Source organism: Notolepis coatsorum, assembly GCF_963971535.1.
Source record: "Notolepis coatsorum genome assembly, chromosome: 1".
Lineage (NCBI taxonomy): Eukaryota > Metazoa > Chordata > Actinopteri > Aulopiformes > Paralepididae > Notolepis > Notolepis coatsorum.
The window spans coordinates 35,396,364-35,415,725 of NC_140165.1; the positions used below are offsets into that span (position 1 = coordinate 35,396,364).

The 19,362-nt window shown below is 43.4% G+C and overlaps 1 protein-coding gene across 1 annotated transcript in view; it reads left to right on the plus strand.

Moving 5' to 3' along the window:
- The window catches only part of LOC311236404 (receptor activity-modifying protein 1-like), a 46,963-nt gene that overhangs the window by 9,228 nt on the left and 18,373 nt on the right, over positions 1-19,362 (plus strand). The window contains exon 2 of the mRNA XM_084324078.1: positions 14,014-14,152. Within this exon, the coding sequence (XP_084180204.1) occupies positions 14,014-14,152 (139 nt within the window). The remainder of the gene's footprint in view (positions 1-14,013; positions 14,153-19,362) is intronic.

The following is a 19,362-nucleotide window of genomic DNA, read 5'->3' on the forward strand; positions in this document are numbered from 1 at the left end:
AATTACCTGCTTCATATTTGTGATGTTACTGGTTTCAGTGTGTGCCTAAAGTGATCAATGTGTTGGGCCGTTTATAGAGATCTATGCCAATTAATGTTTATGTATATCCGGGACTTTTTTTAGTAAGAATTGAGAGGTATTTGTATATGTGACCTTTATTTTGAAAACCGTGTTGCGACGCAACCTTATTTACATTTGCGCTTTTGACAGTGAAATGTTCAGTCCAACTTAGCTCGAAGGAAAGACTAATCAAAAAGGTTTAATTGACCCGCATGAGGCTCTTACGGTAGGACTTTGATTGTTTATAGAAGTGGAATGTAATATGCTAAACGAGAAATAAACAGTTTGTGACAGCCAGTAAAGTTGCAAGCCACTTTCATTTCATATACGGGGACACCGTGACAATTATTAGTATTATCTTATTTGCATATTGTCTCATTATTAGATAGATAGATAGGTTGATATTTTATACATTTAAGTAGACAGTATTTCACGTCCTAATAGTGGGCTACTACTACTCACCTTTTCACCTAATGCATGGCTGAACCTGAACGTTAGAAGTGTCCGTGTCCCCGTCAATCAATCATCACATCATCACGTCAATCATCATCATCTTATCATCTCTCCACATCGGACGTGGTTGTCATAAGATGGACTGATATCCACTCCGTTGTTCTTGCAGAGCAAAATTTGTATCTTAAATGTATTGAAATGAGGTGCTTCTTTGGCGATGCAATAGTCCATATTGAAAGGAAGAGAGGCCACATTCAGTTTCGTTTTGCTAGGAATTATGGGATTTGGTGTTGGATGTATAGACTACGCAGATAGGGACATGGTCTTTAATCGCACGATAGACTACAAGTACCAAGTATATAGCGTGACCTAGATTCACTCCACACGCAAATCTTTTTTTTCACTCAGGCTATCGGTGATCGCAGTAAGTTCATTCATTGCCGACAGATTCTTTCATAGCACCACGACATTGTGTCGCACTGACAGCTCGCGTGAGTGGCGTCATCACACGCCTTGGATAATTTAGGAGTGAAATGCGAATGCAAGGCTTGAAAGCACTACTCGCAAGCCCGCCCCCAGATAATATTTACCAATCGCAACGGCCAATTAAAGGGGCAATTCGCGATCATATCATCGCAGTGTACAGGCCTGATACACCGCTGGTAGGTCTGTGTAAAACTGTACCGGACGGATCACGCTCTCGCTCTGCTGCTTCTCCTGTTCTGATACTGCCAACTTGTTACTTCCACTGCGGCTGCTTGCGCCATCTACAATATATATACTCAGACGGATTTCTAGGGCACAGCCGATTTACCTGTCCGGAATCAATGCGCCTGCTATGGGCAAGTCTGAACTTGTCTGAACATGTCTAGAACCATGTCTGGGGGGCTCGTCTGGTGGCGCCTCCAATGTCAAGGGCGGGACCCAATGAGGCGAGCGAAGAATACTATTATGCAAACGGATGGCGTAAAGATATATAGCTTATATATATAAACAATATACAAGTTATACAAAATAATAAACGCAGACTTTCAGTGTTAATCTGGACCTTCAGAACAACTACACAAGCATTTTTAGTATAGAAATGTGTCAACAGACTAAAGCAGGGAACCACAATATTTTGCATACGAATTATGCAGAATGTAATATCATAACTGTCTATTACTTTTCTTGCAATTGAGCCAATTTTCCTTATTTACGGTTTTGAGGTGTGTGTTCAACAGAATGTAGTATCAAAAACACATTCACAAAAAGTATGGGTTACTGAATGCTGAACTGCACTATTATAATCACTAAGCCAGACCTTACCTGTGTCCCTGTATCACTTGTCTCTGCTGCCCTTTGATAAAGAAAACGTCCCTATTTCCATTTTCCTTTTTTTTGGGCATATTTCAGTTAGTCACAGCAAAAGTCACCTAGTAAAAGTGAGATAATTGACAATATCAAAACATGCTAGGGCTGTACCGAATAGTTCGAAGCTTCGTTCATAATGTTGACATTCGAATTCTAAATCAACATAAAAAATTGTAAAAAAAAAAATTGTTTACATTTTTATTTGCCAAGGTATGGCGAGTGCCATACCTTGCCATACCAAATGGACACCCCTGAGCACTTGTGTCACTAACAGTAACAGCTGTTCGCCACGGGCACAGTTCTAGGTTCGAATGAGGAGAGGAGTAATATGCACAATTAAAAGAATAGTAGACCAGAGACAGAGTTATAACAATAACCAGTGTTTTAATTAAAGTGCTAGCTAGACAGTAATAATACATACAGAAGTAAAGTACAAGTAATGCTTTGAAGTATCCCTTTTAGGTTCTTTCAGTAACCTCTCCTTTCGGAAATGTTAGTTCGATATCAAGTCCTAGGTTGATTGGATCAACACATTGGGGTTGGTTCAGACGTCTCTGAGGTTATCATCAGTAAACTCTATATCAGTTTATCATTTCGATAGGTAAACGTTTAAACATATTAATTTAAACCTTTAAGTGTGCAGGGAATGCAAATACCTTATTAGGTGAATTTGCCCTTTAAACCATCTTTCTTTACAGGTGAACCATCAGTGATTCAGCTATAATCAATGTCATCAATAAAAGTTCTATTATGACATCACCACAAACGTTCCAGAAGATTCCATGTTCTAGAATGTGCTATTATGACATCACCACAAACGTTATAGAAGGTTCTATGTTCTAGAATGTTCTATTATGACATCATACTGTGATTAAGTATCTCACTGGGTGAATTTACCCTTTAATTCTCCCTTCCTATAGGAGAATATCAGTACCCATATATCAAGTTAAATCAAATCAAATACAACATACCATATCAAAATAACACAAGGTGAACGGGGTCGAAGCCCTTGGAAGTCCTTGTAGTCTTGTTCAATCAGTTCAATCCTACCGGACGGTTGGTGTAACAAGAGTTGAGCAACAGGGGTATCCACATCAGGCTGGCATTAGCCTTGAGATATATCAAATGTTCCGGGGTTGGCTCGCCATCTGGTATCGGTCCAGCACACCGCCTCGTCCCGGGGGTGCACACGTGGTGATGGGTGGTCTGGAACTGCTCCGGGATGCTGGTTGAGAATTGCAGGTTTCAGTCTGGTGTTTAGTCCATTCAGTCTGTTCAGTGCTGGTTCAGATGCTGAGGAAGAGAGAGAGAAACTGAGGAATCGCCTGTTTATATAGGAATCTAAAATGTTCCGGAATGTTCTATTATGACTAGGGATGGGTACCGAATTTTCGAAACACGTCGGTACTACCGAGTATCGAATCAAGTGAGAAACCGATTTTTTTTTTTTTTATTAAATTATTTTCTTTTACCTTTTTTTTTTTTTACCTTTTTTCTTCATGTCAACGTTCACACGCACAATATATGCTTACCTAGGATTTGACTTGATTCAACAACAAAGCAGTCGGAGCAATGACAAGCCGAAAACTGTCGAAATTGTAGTTATTTGAAGTTTGGATTTTTTTTTACGGCAAATTAAATTTCTTGAGACTAAAGTACCGAAAAAAGGTACCGTTGGGTACCGGTATCGAATCACAGGTACCGGTACCGGTATCGGTTCAAATGTGAAAGGTACCCATCCCTAATTATGACATCATACGGTGACATCACAAAGTTGGTTCTAGAATGTTTTACGTTCTAGAAAGTTCTTACCTAATAGCATTAACTATTTATGTCCCTATGACTAAATAGTTATGAATCTGAACCCTGGGTTACATAGGCTAGCTTGCAGCCAGATAAGACAGTAAGCACATTTCCCATTACGTTGGCGTGTTCCTTTAACACTTTCAGAGCCCAAGCTTAATCTTGATTTACCGCTTGAATGCCCACCATCCACTTCAATGTTAGCGTTAATAACGCCTAATCTATGTTTTAAATTATGGCTATGTGTTACGAATGGGGGGAGAACAGAACCCAGTAAGCAGAAGGATGGAGGAGCCCCAGAGCTACAAAATTACAGAGAACGAGACGGTGGTTGCTCTTCACAAAAGGAGGTGTTCTATTTATTTAGAACTGAGAGAGAGCAAGACTAAACTACAAATAACAACAGAACATAAACGGTGCAGCAGTGCTGGTACTAGTGAAACAAAACTTGAGAATACGGAAAATAACAGTAAATAACAAAACACTACACTTACTCAGAATGACAACACAGTGCAACATGACAAGGGCAGGAACAGGAAGTATGTCGCCACACAGAACAGAGGAAGACGACATACTTAAATACTATGCTAATTATAAGTGACAACACCTGGTGAGGACAGTCCAAACATACAGAAACAATAAACCACAAACTAGACTAAACCAATACACAACAATAACAAAGGCAATATCACAAACCAAAACCAGACAAGGGGAAGACTATTACACAAGGAAGGGAAAAGGCCAGCACAACAAACATGAAGCAATCAAATCAACAATAACAAAGAAACACAAAATGGTGGCTTGTCTCATCTGGCCCATCTGATGGTGACCACTAGGAGGTAGGAGACCAGGTAGGAGACCACTGTCAGGAGGTAGGAGACCAATGTTAGGAGGGAGGAAATGTTCACTGTTCCTTTCATAACCGGCCCAGCCAGGGCCGCCCCTAGGAACGTTACAGTACCTCCCCTCGAATGGGGGGCTTCCAGACCCCCAAGAATATCGTCCATCCACGGGCGAAGCAGGAGGCCGGGACCCCGGAAAAACCCCAGGGCGAGGACCCGGAGAACCGGGGCCAGAAGGTCGAGGAAAAAACCCAGGAGGGGCGAAAACGGGCGCAGATGCCCGGAGAGGGGGGGGGGGGGGGGGGGGGGGAAGAAACCGGGAACTGGAGAGGGAAGCTAGACCTGGGAGCAGCGGCCCGACGAGGGGGGATGGGGATGGGCACCAAAACCCGGGGAGGAGGGCTACACCTGGGAACAGCGGCCCGACGAGGGGGGGTGGGGATGGGCACCAAAACCCGGGTAGGAGGGCTAGACTCGGGAGCAGGATCCCGGACGGGAGCCCCTCCAACCGCCGGACCAGGGACCGGTCCAGGAGAGCCGTAACGGAGGTGCGGCGGCGGCGACCCCCGGAGCAGGACCCACTGTAGACCACGGCGAAGACCACGGCGAGGACCAGGACGCCAGTCACGGCGTGGGGGTGGACCAGACGGAGAACCAGGCCTAATCGAGGAGCCGGGACCCGGCGTTGCAGCCGGACCATCCGTAGAGACTGGGCTGGGAGTTGAGACCGGTCCGGTCTCGGCGGCGAGGCGTGGCGTAGAGGCCGGAGATGAGGAGCCGAGACCCGTCGTTGCAGCCGGACCAGTCGTAGAGGCTGGGCTGGGCGTGGAGACCGGTGCAGTCTCGTCGGCGAGGCGTGGCGTAGAGGCTGGGCTGGGCGTGGAAGCCGGAGGGGGAGTGATGACAGCCGGGGCTACACCGAGCGGAACCAGGCTGGCAGCGACGGCCGGGTCAGCTGTGGAGGCCTCGTCTGCTGCACTAGCCACGCTAGCCCTCCGAGTCTTGCCAGCTCTTGGAGGTCTGCGAGCTGCGGGGGCTGGGCTAACCGTGGGGCCTGGATTGGCTGTAGGGGAAATGTTAGCTGGGGAGATCCGGTTAGCCCTAGGAGCTAGGCTAACAGTGAGGTTAATGGCAGCAGGGAAGACCTCGCTAGCTGTAGGTACAATGCTAGCTAGGGAGGCCGGGTTAGCTGCAGAGCCACAAACAAGAGACAGATCAGAGGGTGAAGGGAAATTATACCTCTCCATGAGGACTGCGACCTTGTTGGCCAACACCCCCATCTCTGCCTCCTGATCCGGATCCTGGTCTGCTACGGACCGGATCGTCTTAAGTAAAAAAAAACATTTAGCTGGGGCATAGGTGGACAGATCCCCCTCCATTAACTTGAGGATAACTCTCATTGTCCCCTTTACTCTTTCTGCTGGGTTCAGTATTGGTGGCGACATTCTGTTACGAATGGGGGGAGAACGGAACCCAGTAAGCAGAAGGATGGAGGAGCCCCAGAGCTACAAAATGACAGAGAACGAGACGGTGGTTGCTCTTCACAAAAGGAGGTGTTCTATTTATTTAGAACTGAGAGAGAGCAAGACTAAACTACAAATAACAACAGAACATAAACGGCTAATTATAAGTGACAACACCTGGTGAGGACAGTCCAAACATACAGAAACAATCAACCACAAACTAGACTAAACCAATACACAACAATAACAAAGGCAATATCACAAACCACAACCAGACAAGGGGAAGACTATTACACAAGGAAGGGAAAAGGCCAGCACAACAAACATGAAGCAATCAAATCAACAATAACAAAGAAACACAAAATGGTGGCTTGTCTCCTCTGGCCCATCTGATGGTGACCACTAGGAGGTAGGAGACCAGGTAGGAGACCACTGTCAGGAGGTAGGAGACCAATGTTAGGAGGGAGGAAATGTTCACTGTTCCTTTCATAACCGGCCCAGCCAGGGCCGGCCCTAGGAACGTTACAGCTATGTGTCTAATCTGCCCGTCGCTTATCAATAGGGATGGGTATCGTTAGGATTTTATCGATACTACTAATCGATACTGCTTAACGGTTCGGTACTTTATCGATACTCTTATCGGTTCTTTTTTCTTTTTTACAGAATCGACATTGCTTTATTCTTCTTTTATATAACTATATTACTGCACATGGCTACTTTTTTATCAATTAATACAAGCAGTCAGATAAATTAACTATTTTGGGACTTTCTATTTGATTTAGAAAGTTCTTAGAAGGTGACATGCGTTATAAATGTCATTTTTCAGTCTCTAGCATTGTATTATAGTAATAGGAGTTAGTATCAATGTGTTTTAGTGTCTAAATACCATATTGGCGGATTGCTCTGATTCAGCTCAGATCATTTCCTTCTCCAGTAAATTAGGCCATCCTGATTTGAAGGCCTGAATGACGTTACTCAGGCTCTGGGTAGCAGACAGTGATGTGATTGGCTCTGTGGTTGTAGCTAATGCCCGCCCACAATCTACATAGACTGACTGTACACAGCGAGTGGAAACCACTTCCTCATACTCTGCGTGCACTCTGGAGGGAGAGAGAGAGAGATAGAGAGCATTCAGGAGCACTTGGGGGGGGGGGGGGGACCTGCCGCGCCACACACACCTCTGAACGGGAGAGTGATAGAAAGAAAAAAAGGAAGAGAGAGGGAGGAAGGGAGGGCCCCCCCCCACACCCGAGAGGCAGAGAAAAAAAGAACGCCTGTCTTTTTTCTCTCTCTCTCTCTCTCTCTCTCGCTCTCTCTCTCTCTCTCTCTCTCTCTCTCTCTCTCTCTCTCTCTCTCTCCCACCCCCTCCCTCTCTCTCTCTCTCTATCTCTCTCTGTCTACCAGTCGCAGACTGTGTGGACTGACTGTCACTCAAAGTGCTTATGGGCGGAGCCAGGCCATAACAGCCTGAAATCTTGAAGCTGAAAAATGATGGTTTTGAGTACTTGATTAGAAATATAAAACAATGCATTAAAAAAAAAAAAAAAAAAACTTACAGATGTCTTCAATACACTCACAGGAATTGTGTAAAGTTGCCCAAATAGTGCTAGGAATAGCAACGCATGTCCCCTTTAAATCAGAATGTCCCACCCAATACCCAGCTGTTAAAAACGGTTCAATACTCCATGTTATTAGTAGAGGCTGTGACACTCTGTCATCCTTCCTCTAGCTGCTAGGGTGAAGGGACTTTGGGCTTGCTGGGACCGGTGGTGGTAGAGGGAGGAGGGGTGGGCTGGGACATGGTGGCTGCAGCCTCAGCTTGAAGATCTTTCATCTTTCTAATATATTTGTAGCTAAACAATTGGCTAAGCAATTATATTTTATTTATTAGCCTATTGTAGTGACTACATTATGGTTCGTGTTCTCCTCTTACTGTGTTGTGTAGTGGGAGGGAACTACTGATCTGGCACCGGGGCCAGAGGGGACAGTTATTGCGGTTGCACTTGCTTTTGTGATCTTTACTGTTCTGGCGATATACATGTGCTCTTGTTCTGTATTGACTGAAGTTGTCTTGTGTATTAAACAAGCATTACGTTGCCTACGATTATTCCTTTTTCCTCCGGCACTACACTATTCATAATAATTCGTTATTAGCCTAGCTAACTCTGTATCTTGGCTTACCTGCAGTGGACGTGGATGCAGATGGAACACTGCGAGCAAAGCAGTAAAAAACGGCGCATTTCTGCAGACTAATGTTATGTTTTGACATCAGATGTTTTGACAAATTGCTTGTATTGCCACCCTTACTGGCAAATGTTTTATTGCACTTGTGGCAACGTGCAGTCGACTTTCGTAAAGTGTACCCAGACTCTCGAGCGCTTTGCTCTCTCTGCCATGACGAGTGCAGAACTCGTCTGTGTGCTGCGCTTCAGCAGCACGGAGCCACTGACTGACACCTCCCTTAAGTACCCGTGTGTGTATGTGTGAGTGTGAGCGGCTCGCGACGAGTGTGTGTAATAATGGCTCGCTGCGGCTCGCTTCTCGTGCAGAGACAGAGAGAGTAGAGATAGTTTGCAACGTTTAAATTCCTCAAAAAAAAAACTCATAGTAATAATAATTTCTAGAGTATCGATAGCAGTACCGATAACGTCGGAGCTTATAAATACTCAGTTTTTTTCTAATTTAGTACCGGTTCCCGTTTAGAACCGGGGTCCGGGGGGCATCCCTACTTATCAATGACTCGTTTTCCAGTCAACATTGTCGAAGCGGATTGTTTTTTTATCAGTTCATTTTCGTTTTATAGCATTTTGAAAAGCCCTCGTTTTCAAGGAAAATATAAATATTCCATGATAATCGCCCTTTACTGGAATATTCTAGAATACACAAAAACGTTGTCATTTTTCGGCCTATTACATTTTATGAATCGTTTTCAAATAAACGCTAGATTATCGATATTATATGTGTACGTATGCACGCTATATAGGCGATCTGAAAAATCGATTCTCTGATTTCCTCAAAGCCATCGCCCACACACACACACACACATAGGGCGAACGCTGAGATCTCAGCGAATACAATTCTGATTATCCCAAGACTTGTAAAATAGATTCCTTACCTCAGATCAGATGTTCTCCAAAAAGATCATTCCAATTCGGCGGAGCTATAGGCTAACGTTAGTGTAGTCAGGGCTGTACAGTGCGATATAATGTTGCGGTTGTAATTTCATTAGACAGACCAGCGCGGACCTTTAATAACAGCAATTTAATTGACACGAGCAATGAGCTAACGGTAGCTGCTAACCAAGGTATCCATTAGGATTATGCTAAGCTAACTAGCGATAGCTGCTAACCCTGGAAAACGGTCAAAGCGGACTCCACAAGACTAGTTCCATTCGTGAGGAAAGGGGGTGGGTTATATTGACAACGCTTGACAACAGAAGTTTAAACATAACTTACATTTACATCTCCGTCTCCATGTGTGTGTGTGTTTGGCTAAAGTGGATAGAAAACACAGTACTGTGTAAAAGTCTTAGGCACCCAAGAGTTTTTATATAAATTGTCTTAGATGTAAATACACTTTTTTATTAGTGTGTCAGTTTTTATTAGTGTGTCAGTAGACTACTCTTAGTACATTTTCATTAAATTATTTTTTAAAGCATCTTCATGGTTTAATAATGCAAACATATGTTGCAGGGACTTATTATAATCATCATATTGGCGTGACTGTATGCATCAAAGGGTTAAATCAAGTATTTTTAAGTGCTTTAGAGGAAATGTCAAAATATCGCGATATATATCGTGTATCGCGATATGGCCAAAAAATATCGCGATATCATTTAGAGGCCCTACCCTACCCTCATAGTTATTTAATTGACATTTACATACTGTAGTTATTTAATTGACATTCATAGAGAGGGTGTGTCAAAAGAGGCATTTAAAAGAACACGCGAACATTTTGGGAAATTAGCTTACCGTCTTCTCCAGAGAGAGACAAGAAGATAGATACCAGTTTCCTCTCTGTGTGTTCAGTAGAAAGCTATCTGGCTTCATGTTAGCCTAGCTTAGCACAATGAATGGAAGCGGACATGGTCGGTTAACCTAGGCATTGTCCAACTAACACCTCTCACATGTTGGCGTGTTCCTTTAAAGTTTAAAGGGGTTATAGATAACATTTGTATGTAGAGTAATTATTAAAAAAATGATTGCTTCCCCCCCCCCAAAGAATTAGTGATGCATTCATTGGTTTTCTTTTTGCGGGTCCAAAATGTAAGTTTGTTGTTTACAGGTTGCAGGCATGTTTCCCCTCCCTACCTCCCATTTCGCCATGTGAAATGCACCTGATTGGATAAATGACGTGCTGTGCAGCCTCTAGTGGCTGAATGTTATCTATAGCACCTTTAAAGGTAGACTCTGTAATGTCGTCAAACGGTGACCTCACTTTGTTTAAATAGTTTTAGTTTTGGTCTGATGTTTGGGTTGGAGTTGAGCGGGGATGGGGGATGGATTAGGGATGTGCATAAGGGTTATCTTGAGGGTCATAACCCGGTTGAAAACGATTTGGGTTTTTTTAAACGTAAAGTTAACAGTTACCATAAGGTTCAACGGGCAGCCTGTCAGTGGTTCCCAAATCGGTCTGCCATGATGACCGACTGTCCAGGGGTGCCACGTGCCGCCCACAATCTGCCCGTTTCACTTTGTAATCCTCTCCCTCTCTCGTTCTCTCTCAACACGACAATACAAATCCATCCAACATTACCAGACGACATCCATGGCACATACAGTAGGCTACGCACAGCGATCGGCCATGAGTCCGGGACTTTCAAGGTGAACTCGACAATGCAAACCTCACTCCGAAGAGTGGGAGATGACTCTCGCCAAGGAAACTATAAAAGAGCCACGTTCTTTTTACAAGTTCCATGACTCTGTGGGGGAGGGCGGGGCAGTAGGAGAACTACTGTAACATCGAAAGAACCCCCTAAACTAAAACCCTTTGTTTTGCAACATTCCTGGAGAACCCCATTCCGGCAAATCCTCCGGTCTACCTTTTAAGGGATTTCCGAGAGCAAACCCAGAGGGGGAGAACTAGCCGGGTGTTATCAGGCCAGCACAGGACCTGGTCACGTGGTTCACTATCGTTACAGAACAACCCAGGGCACTCTATGTGGGGGATGCCCGCCAGCTTGAAGTCTTTTTATTTTCCTTCTAACTCTATCCACCGCTCACCCCGGAGTTGCCTCTTAGCAACAAATCCAGCAGGGATAGCGGAGCGCTTTTAAGTTGAGAGGTTGTTTACATGATGCCTCCCTTAAGTAAACAAATGGGATTGGGACTTAGACGGCAAATTAAAATCTCCCCTTACAGACTTGCTCAAAGTTAAGGAGACAAGGGAGGGAGGAGGGAGGGGGGGGGGACTGACGTGGAATCGACTGAGCGCAGAGTACGCGACCTCGTTCGACAAACATTATTCCTAATTGCCCCAGGAACCGAATGCACTCTAAACAATGACGGCGTCACATTTCGTAATCCATTGTTATTGCCACGGCGATTGTTCTTGCTCGCTATTCACTGTCAAGGTTTTGATGGAACGAGGGGATGAGTCCCCATGCGGTGCCTTGCCTTATTGATGTTAGCTTGGTCAATTCCAACCAATCAGCTCGCAGCATGTGGCCAGGTCACCCAAACGTAACTTTCTTTCTATGTATGTATGTATGTATGTATGTATGTATGTATGTATGTATGTATGTATGTATGTATGTATGTATGTATGTATGTATGTATGTATGTATGCATGTATGTATGTATGTATGTATATATGTATGTATGTATGTATGTATGTATGTATGTATGTATGTATGTATGCATGTATGTATGTATGTATGTATGTATGTATGTTATATGTATGTATGTATGTATGTATGTATGTATGTATGTATGTATGTATGTATGTATGTATGTATGTATGTATGTATGTATGTATGTATGTATGTATGTATGTATGTATGTATGTATGTGTGTGTGTGTGTGTGTGTGTGTGTGTGTGTGTGTGTGTGTGTGTGTGTGTGTGTGTGTGTGTGTGTGTGTGTGTGTGTGTGTGTGTACTGTATGTATGTGTGTGTGTGTATGTATGTATGGCCACCCATGTATATAAATATATAAATGCACCATGACCGGTCTGAGAATGGCTACAATGTCTAAAAGAAAAGCCAAACAAATTGCCAAATATTGCTCTGTCTCAGCTATAATTGGCAGCTTAGCCGTGTGGAGAAGGAGGTGCTAGTGTTCAGTGCTGCTTGGCCCCGATATATTTGATTCCCTGTTTATATAATATAATTTGTGGAACCAAATAAAGTATTCAAATGTGTGTATGTATCTATGTATCTATGTATCGCTATGTATGTATGTATGTATTTATCTATCTGGAAGAGGTCAAGGTCCTGGCGGGATGGTGCCAGGAGAACAGCCTCTCCCTGAACGTCAGCAAAACAAAGGAGATGATTGTGGACTTTAGGAGGTCGGGGGTCAAGGACTTTTAAGTACCTCGGAGCCCACATATCCGAGGACTTGACATGGACCACACACATTGACAGTGTTGTGAAGAAGGCACGACAACGCCTCTACTTCCTCAGGCGCCTAAGGAAGTTCCAAGTCAGTCAGAAGATCCTTAAGAACTTCTACTCATGTACAATAGAGAGCATCCTGACTGGCAACATCACCTCCTGGTTTGGGAATAGCACTGCACAAGACCGAAGCAGACTACAAAGAGTGACACGTTCAGCCAAACGCACAATTGGAGGGGGGCTTCCCACCCTCCAGAACATTTACAACAAGCGGTGCAGGGGTAAGGCTAAGAGAATCATCAAGGACTCCAGCCACCCGAACAACTGCCTCTTTGAACTGCTGCGGTCAGGCAAGCGATACCGGAGTCTCAAGGCGAGCACAGAGAGACTCAGAAGAAGCTTCTATCCCCAGGCCATCAGGCTGCTCAACGAACAATAAACACTATGCAACAACCATCAAATGCACACAGCACACACATCCACACGCACACACTCACTTTAAACAAACAACACACTGCAGCACCCACTCTCCACACTTTAGATCACCTAAACACACTTTATATTTATTGGTAAATGATTTGCACTACAACTCGTACACCTTACTGTAAATTGTACCTAAATTGTACCTCATCCCATTTCTGCTTTGCACTATATAGTATTGTATATTAGTACATTGCATAGTATATTGTATATTGTATGGTAACTCAGTTACTTCTATTCTGCATCGAACATTGTACATATGTCTATACAGAACACTGTGACCTCTATTTTTACTTCTATTTTACATGCTATACTATTTTATTTCATACTTATCTTGTCTAGCACAGTCTCTGGAGCGTAACAGTAAGAAGCATTTTGTATAAAAGTATTCTGTACTTCTGTATGACAACTAAACTTCAAACTATCTATCTATCTATCTATCTATCTATCTATCTATCTATCTATCTATCTATCTATCTATCTATCTATCTATCTATCTATCTATCTATCTATCTATTAGGGGTGGGAATCGCCAGAGACCTCACGATACGATACTATCGTGATACTTGCGTCACAATACGATAGTATCGCGATACTAAATATATCGCGATACGCTGAGTATTGCGAATTTCTTTTAATTATTTTTATTTATTTTTTGATCAAATTTAATTTATTACCTTTTTTCAACTGCAAAGTAAAACTTTGTCAACATGTTTTATCTAATAAAATAAAGTTTAGTCTTCAATCATTTTTATTGCAGAACATGGTAGTTTCTCAAGCAGACAGATGTAAACACTGTAATCTGTGTTGCATGTACCTGACAAACTGAACTGTTTGTATTACAGTCATATTCCAACTTAACTGAATGCACATATGTGTGTGGACTACTGTACTATTACAGGTATTGAAATGAACAATGCAACTTCCTTATAATTTTTTTTGTCTGTCTGTCTGTCTGTCTGTCTATTTATCCCTCTTTCCCTCTCTCCTTCCTTCTCCGCAGCCCAGGTTCCTCCGGCGGCGTCAGGCTGTGACGGTGGTCTCTATGAGTGGCTGATCGATGACTTCTGTCTGACCAAGTTCAAACTGGACATGAGGGGTCTGGACCCAGGCCTGTGGTGCAGCTGGCCCCACACTCTGGAGTGAGTGCACTCGTATTATACACTAAATGCATGCTTCATAGTTGCTGCTATAGCTGCAGCTATGTTATCATTTGTGTAGTGCAGGGGTGCCCAACCTTTTTTTGAACCAAGATCTACTTTTTAATTTGCCACCTAGCCGAGAGCTACCAGCCCACATTTGACCTACTCTCGGCTAGTATTAGTAGTAATAGTAGATTAATAATACCCATTCAATATGCACATGACAGAAAATATTATATGGCATATAATATTTTCTGTCATCTGCATATTGAATGAGTATATAATATAATATGATATTTTATATATCATTGTAACGGTGTAGTGTAGGAATTACAAAAATGACAAGAATGTTATTAATGAAATGAATGAATATTATCAAACGGAATTGTTTCTGTATACACATTTATAAAACGATCAAGGCATATTTAGCAATTTTTTATGCGTTCACATGCGCTTTTCAAGAATAAACAAAAACGAGATTTAATGGGAAGGGTGTGCTTGTACATTTGAACATAGTTCCATGATACGTGGCTGTGTTGTGCTGAGAAAGAGGCGCAGATCCGCTTCTACTCTGAGGCGAGATCTGCATTTATTTCTTATTAATGTCAGAGCCGAGAATCCCGCTTCACAGAGGTATGTTGATGCAAAAGCTTTCTCAGCGCAGCATTACACAGCACTGGGTAGTCGTTCCGGACTGATATCCAGAACTTTGCGAGGGCCTGTCCAGTCAGTGAACTTGACTTTCAGCAGCTCGTCACACGAAAGATCGATCAACGCCTCCTGCTCAGACAGAGGGAGGCCTGTTGCGAGTGCCATGTGCAATGAGCAGATCTTGGATCCAGTTGTTCAAATTGTCCCTGCTCTTTCTTTCGGGGAAATAATTCCAAAATTGATCAATGAGCCCTTCTATGTGGCTACAGATGATGGGCTTCAAATCACCGTTTTAAATTCAGGATGCTTAGTTTCCAAGTGCCGCTGTAATTTACTTGGTTTAAAGCTCTCGTTAGAAAGGATCTCGTAACACAAAACGCACTGTGGTCTTGGGTCATCTTCTTGGCCAGTCCAAGTAAATCCATATGCCAAGTATTTAGGATCATAACTTCTTTTACTCCGTTTCACAGTAGTTCTGGTATCGCTACTACTAAATGCTGCCTTTCTCTTGCCAGCATTTGGAACACACGCACGTGACGCGCCACTTCTGACAACAGACCTATCTATTGCGAGTGTTCAGCTTAAATTAATCAACTTTATCATCAGCTTTATATGCTTGGCCTGGAAAGCCCCCCCCCCCCCCCCCCCCCCCGGAAGTGTTTTAGTTACGAGACAGTGTCGATCACAAATATCTGAGTACACATTGACTCACAAAAGACCAGACGATACCTGCGCAGGGCTGTCACACACGCTCGCCCATGCACGTCTCGGCACTCTGCGCTCCTCTGACTCACAAAAGACCAGGGCCCTCATTCATCAACGTGTTCTACGCACAGATCTGTGCTTACCCTGTGCGTACGATCATTTCTAAGCAAAGAGTGGGATTCATCAATTTCGATTTGAACTTGACTCCGTGCTTACGTCTACGCACAGGTCAGAGCACACTTACCTGACGCCCAGTGGTAGAATATATTATTACAACAAGGAAATGAGCTTCTGTGCATAATAACACTGGCATGTTCTGTACGAACCGTAGTTCATTATAGTTCATTGTAAAATAGCAACAGTAGTGTAATTATGGTCAAAACCCGATAAATAGCATTTGGAATAATAGATCTTTCTCTCAGAATGAATGCAGCATGGTTTATATAGCGTTATCGGAATATACGGGGTGTAGGCTACTGACTGACTGCGCTCCGCGTAGCTTGATTGATTGATTGATTGATTGAAAAGTTTATTAACAGATTGCAGAATGGGTACAGTACAGTACAGCTCAGTACATACAATTGTTAATTGGGGATGCAGACCAGAGAAAGACTTTCGTCTTGTTTACATCAGGGTCCCCCATTTTCAATTCATCATAAATCATAAAGCTCAACTCGTTATTATTTTGCGCAGACCGCAGAAACACGGGAACGTTTTGATTATATTTAAAAGGCTTTACGTTAAACGAAACAAGTGGAATTTCGAAGCTGTAAGCAGAATACAAGTCATATGAATATAGTGTTCTTCCCCCTTTTTACTGTATAAGAAAGAATAGAAAACGCATTGCAATGACACCAGATAGTGGACAGACTATGTATATGATGGGATTCAAGTTCGCGTTTTTGTTGATCATAGGCATGCTGTCAGAGTATGATATCTTAATCAAACATTCTAGAACATTTGTCGTCACAGATCATGTCCTAATAGAACATAGGCTATGGCATGGATCGTGATATTGTGTGGACTGTTATTATTACTGTACCGGTACCACCCATTGTGACAACAGCCTTGTGAGTCCCACACACAAACATGATGGAATTCAAGTTCATGGATTGAAAGGCAGGCTACATCATACATGCAGTGAGATTCATTGTTCTTGTATATGCTCTCGTATTATTGTTTATATAGGCTACCCAATACTGACATCAAAATAGATTGTAGTATGCCTCTAGAAATCATATGCAGCAGGTAGAAAATTGACGGGAGATCCATCGCGATTTGGAATAAAATTGAGGAGAACTTTAATCCCTGGGTATTAATCAAACAACACAGGAAAAGGCAGTCATATTCCAGCGCGGTATTTATTAGTGTTTGCGCTGCCCAGGCAGCAATGGTTAATAGATATCATATCCGACATCACCGTAAGTGTACACGTCTGTCAGCCTGTCTCATGACACGCTTCCCTCGGCTTAGTCCATTTTTCCACATTTCATGGGTGTATTCCATTACCGTATATGGTTAATCGGGGTGTTTCTGGTATGCAAATACGTGAAAGTGTGCACGAGCCTCGGCGCAGAGCCAAGGTGGGATTCATCATGACAGGTGTGCGTAGAGCCTGCGTAGTTAGAAGGGGGGGGGGGGGGTGGTATCAGGTGAGACAAAAGGTGAATGGGGGGAGGGGGGGTTGGAACTATAGCTGTCAACATAGGCAGGAGACAAAACGTGTACATTTTTAGCCCCGGCCCGCCCCCTCGGTCCCGCCCCCTCCCACTCGGCCCCGCCCCCTCCCAATGGAGCTGCTTCGTCGCTTGCCATCTGCTGGTCAAAACCTGTATGTACCCAGCCATACAGGAAATGCACTGTATTATTTTACAGATTACTTTTGTGTTCCTACTTTAAGTGTAAATGCTATAAAAATACAGTAAATTACATTTTATCAAAATATTAACCATTAAATAAAGGTTGTAATCTGTAAATGTATTTGATTTTACTGTAAATGTTATGAATTGAAAATGGGGGAAGAAGTCCTTCTCTGGTCTGCATCCCCTTAACAAGTGTGTATTGCGCCATACTGTATTGTGCCCATTCTGCAATCTGTTAAAATTAGCAATCAATCAATGTATTACCATAGTGTCTTTATACCTTCATCACTGTAGGCTACATATTAATACTACAACTCGTTAAAGCTGTAAAAAATACCTATGGTCAATAATTTAGCAGTGGGAATATCATTTTTGGAACAGTGTGTGTGCCCACCACCTCCTAATAGACAGTCTCCTCCCCACCGCATGTATATATTCCCTCCCCGCCGTATGTATATTTCTCTCCCACCCACCCACCCCCTCCTAATGTACAGTCCCCTCCCCATCATATGTATATACTCTGTCAGGATCTAGGGGTAACAGTACTGTATATTTGAATACCGTTTATCTCACAAATGTATCAGTACTAAATACCTATATGTCCCTATGCCATAAATGTCATGTATGTACTGTATGTCATAAATGTCGCTATGAATTGAAAATGGGGGACCCTGATGTAAACAAGACAAACGTCTTTCTCAGGTCTGCATCCCCTTAACAATTGTGTGTATTGAGCCGTACTGTATTGTACCCATTCTGCAATCTGTTAAATAAAGTTTTCATTCATTCATTCATTGAATTTCCCCAAGGGGATCAATAAAGGAATATCTTATTCTACAGAGAAAAGTGATAGAAAAAAAGCCAATGCGGGCGGCTAGGTGGTGTAGTGGGCAAGGCACTCGCCACCAGTGTGGAGACGCTAGGATTCGCGTGTTCGAATCCAGCTCTCCACATTGTTTTTCAGTTTGGCTGGTCGTCCGCAGTAATACACATTGGCCGTATTACGGGCAGGGAAAACTGAAGGGTGGGGATCGAACGTTGTGAACAAGCGACTCCTACAAGTCGGTTGGTGCGCCTGCGCAGTAGAATCAGGAAGTGTCGGGGGCAGCGTGAGCCTCCCACGCGTTACTCCTCGACACTGAGAGATCGAGCTGCGCAGGTGAAAAGATGCGACTGCTGTTACCTCAAGTACCGGAGGGGACTTGTGCTATGTATGACTTAGTCCACATTGCAGCCGGCTTGTGGGAGGCAAGAAACAGCGTTCGTGACAGGGGAGGGTTGAATTGGATGATACGAAATTGGGATGGGAGAAAATATGGAAAAATGGGAGAAAAAGTGGATCAAAGAAAAAAAGCCAATGCGATTTTGTGTTTTTCCTCAATATCTCTGCAATGCCTGCGAGTTACCAGTAACTGTATTTGTCATACCATGACAATTCACGACAACTTTTAAAACGGATCAATTTATATTTATAAATCGCATTCAGGAAATTGGGCATCAGTGCATGCTCTCCGTGGAGGAATGGGAGGAGGGGACAGGCGAGGCGTAGAGCAAACGGCTGTTCACCAACACAACACATTTACACATTCCTGCATCACATACAGTAACTTTGTATTGTTTTATCCACAGAAGATTTGCAAACCCTTTGTTCCAGAGACAAAAGCCACAGAGTGGGCAATCAAGAGACACTGGCTAAATTGATTTGACACCCTCGGTGCATCAGTCTCTCCCCTGAGCTCTGAGCTTACGGGTCGCTGTTCTTATTCTTCTTCGGGTCGCAACCGTCTCCCGTCTGACTTCCTGTGATAACGTTCTAATCTACACTGCTGCCACCTGTCGTCACGGAGGGGAATTGCAGCCATTTTGTAAAAATTAATAAGTACAAAATACGTGCCAATACGTGAACCGTGAACAGGGCGTGAAGAAGGTTGAAAAAACAGGAGAATCCCGGGAAAAACGGTAGGGTTGACATTGACAGCTATGGTTGGAACA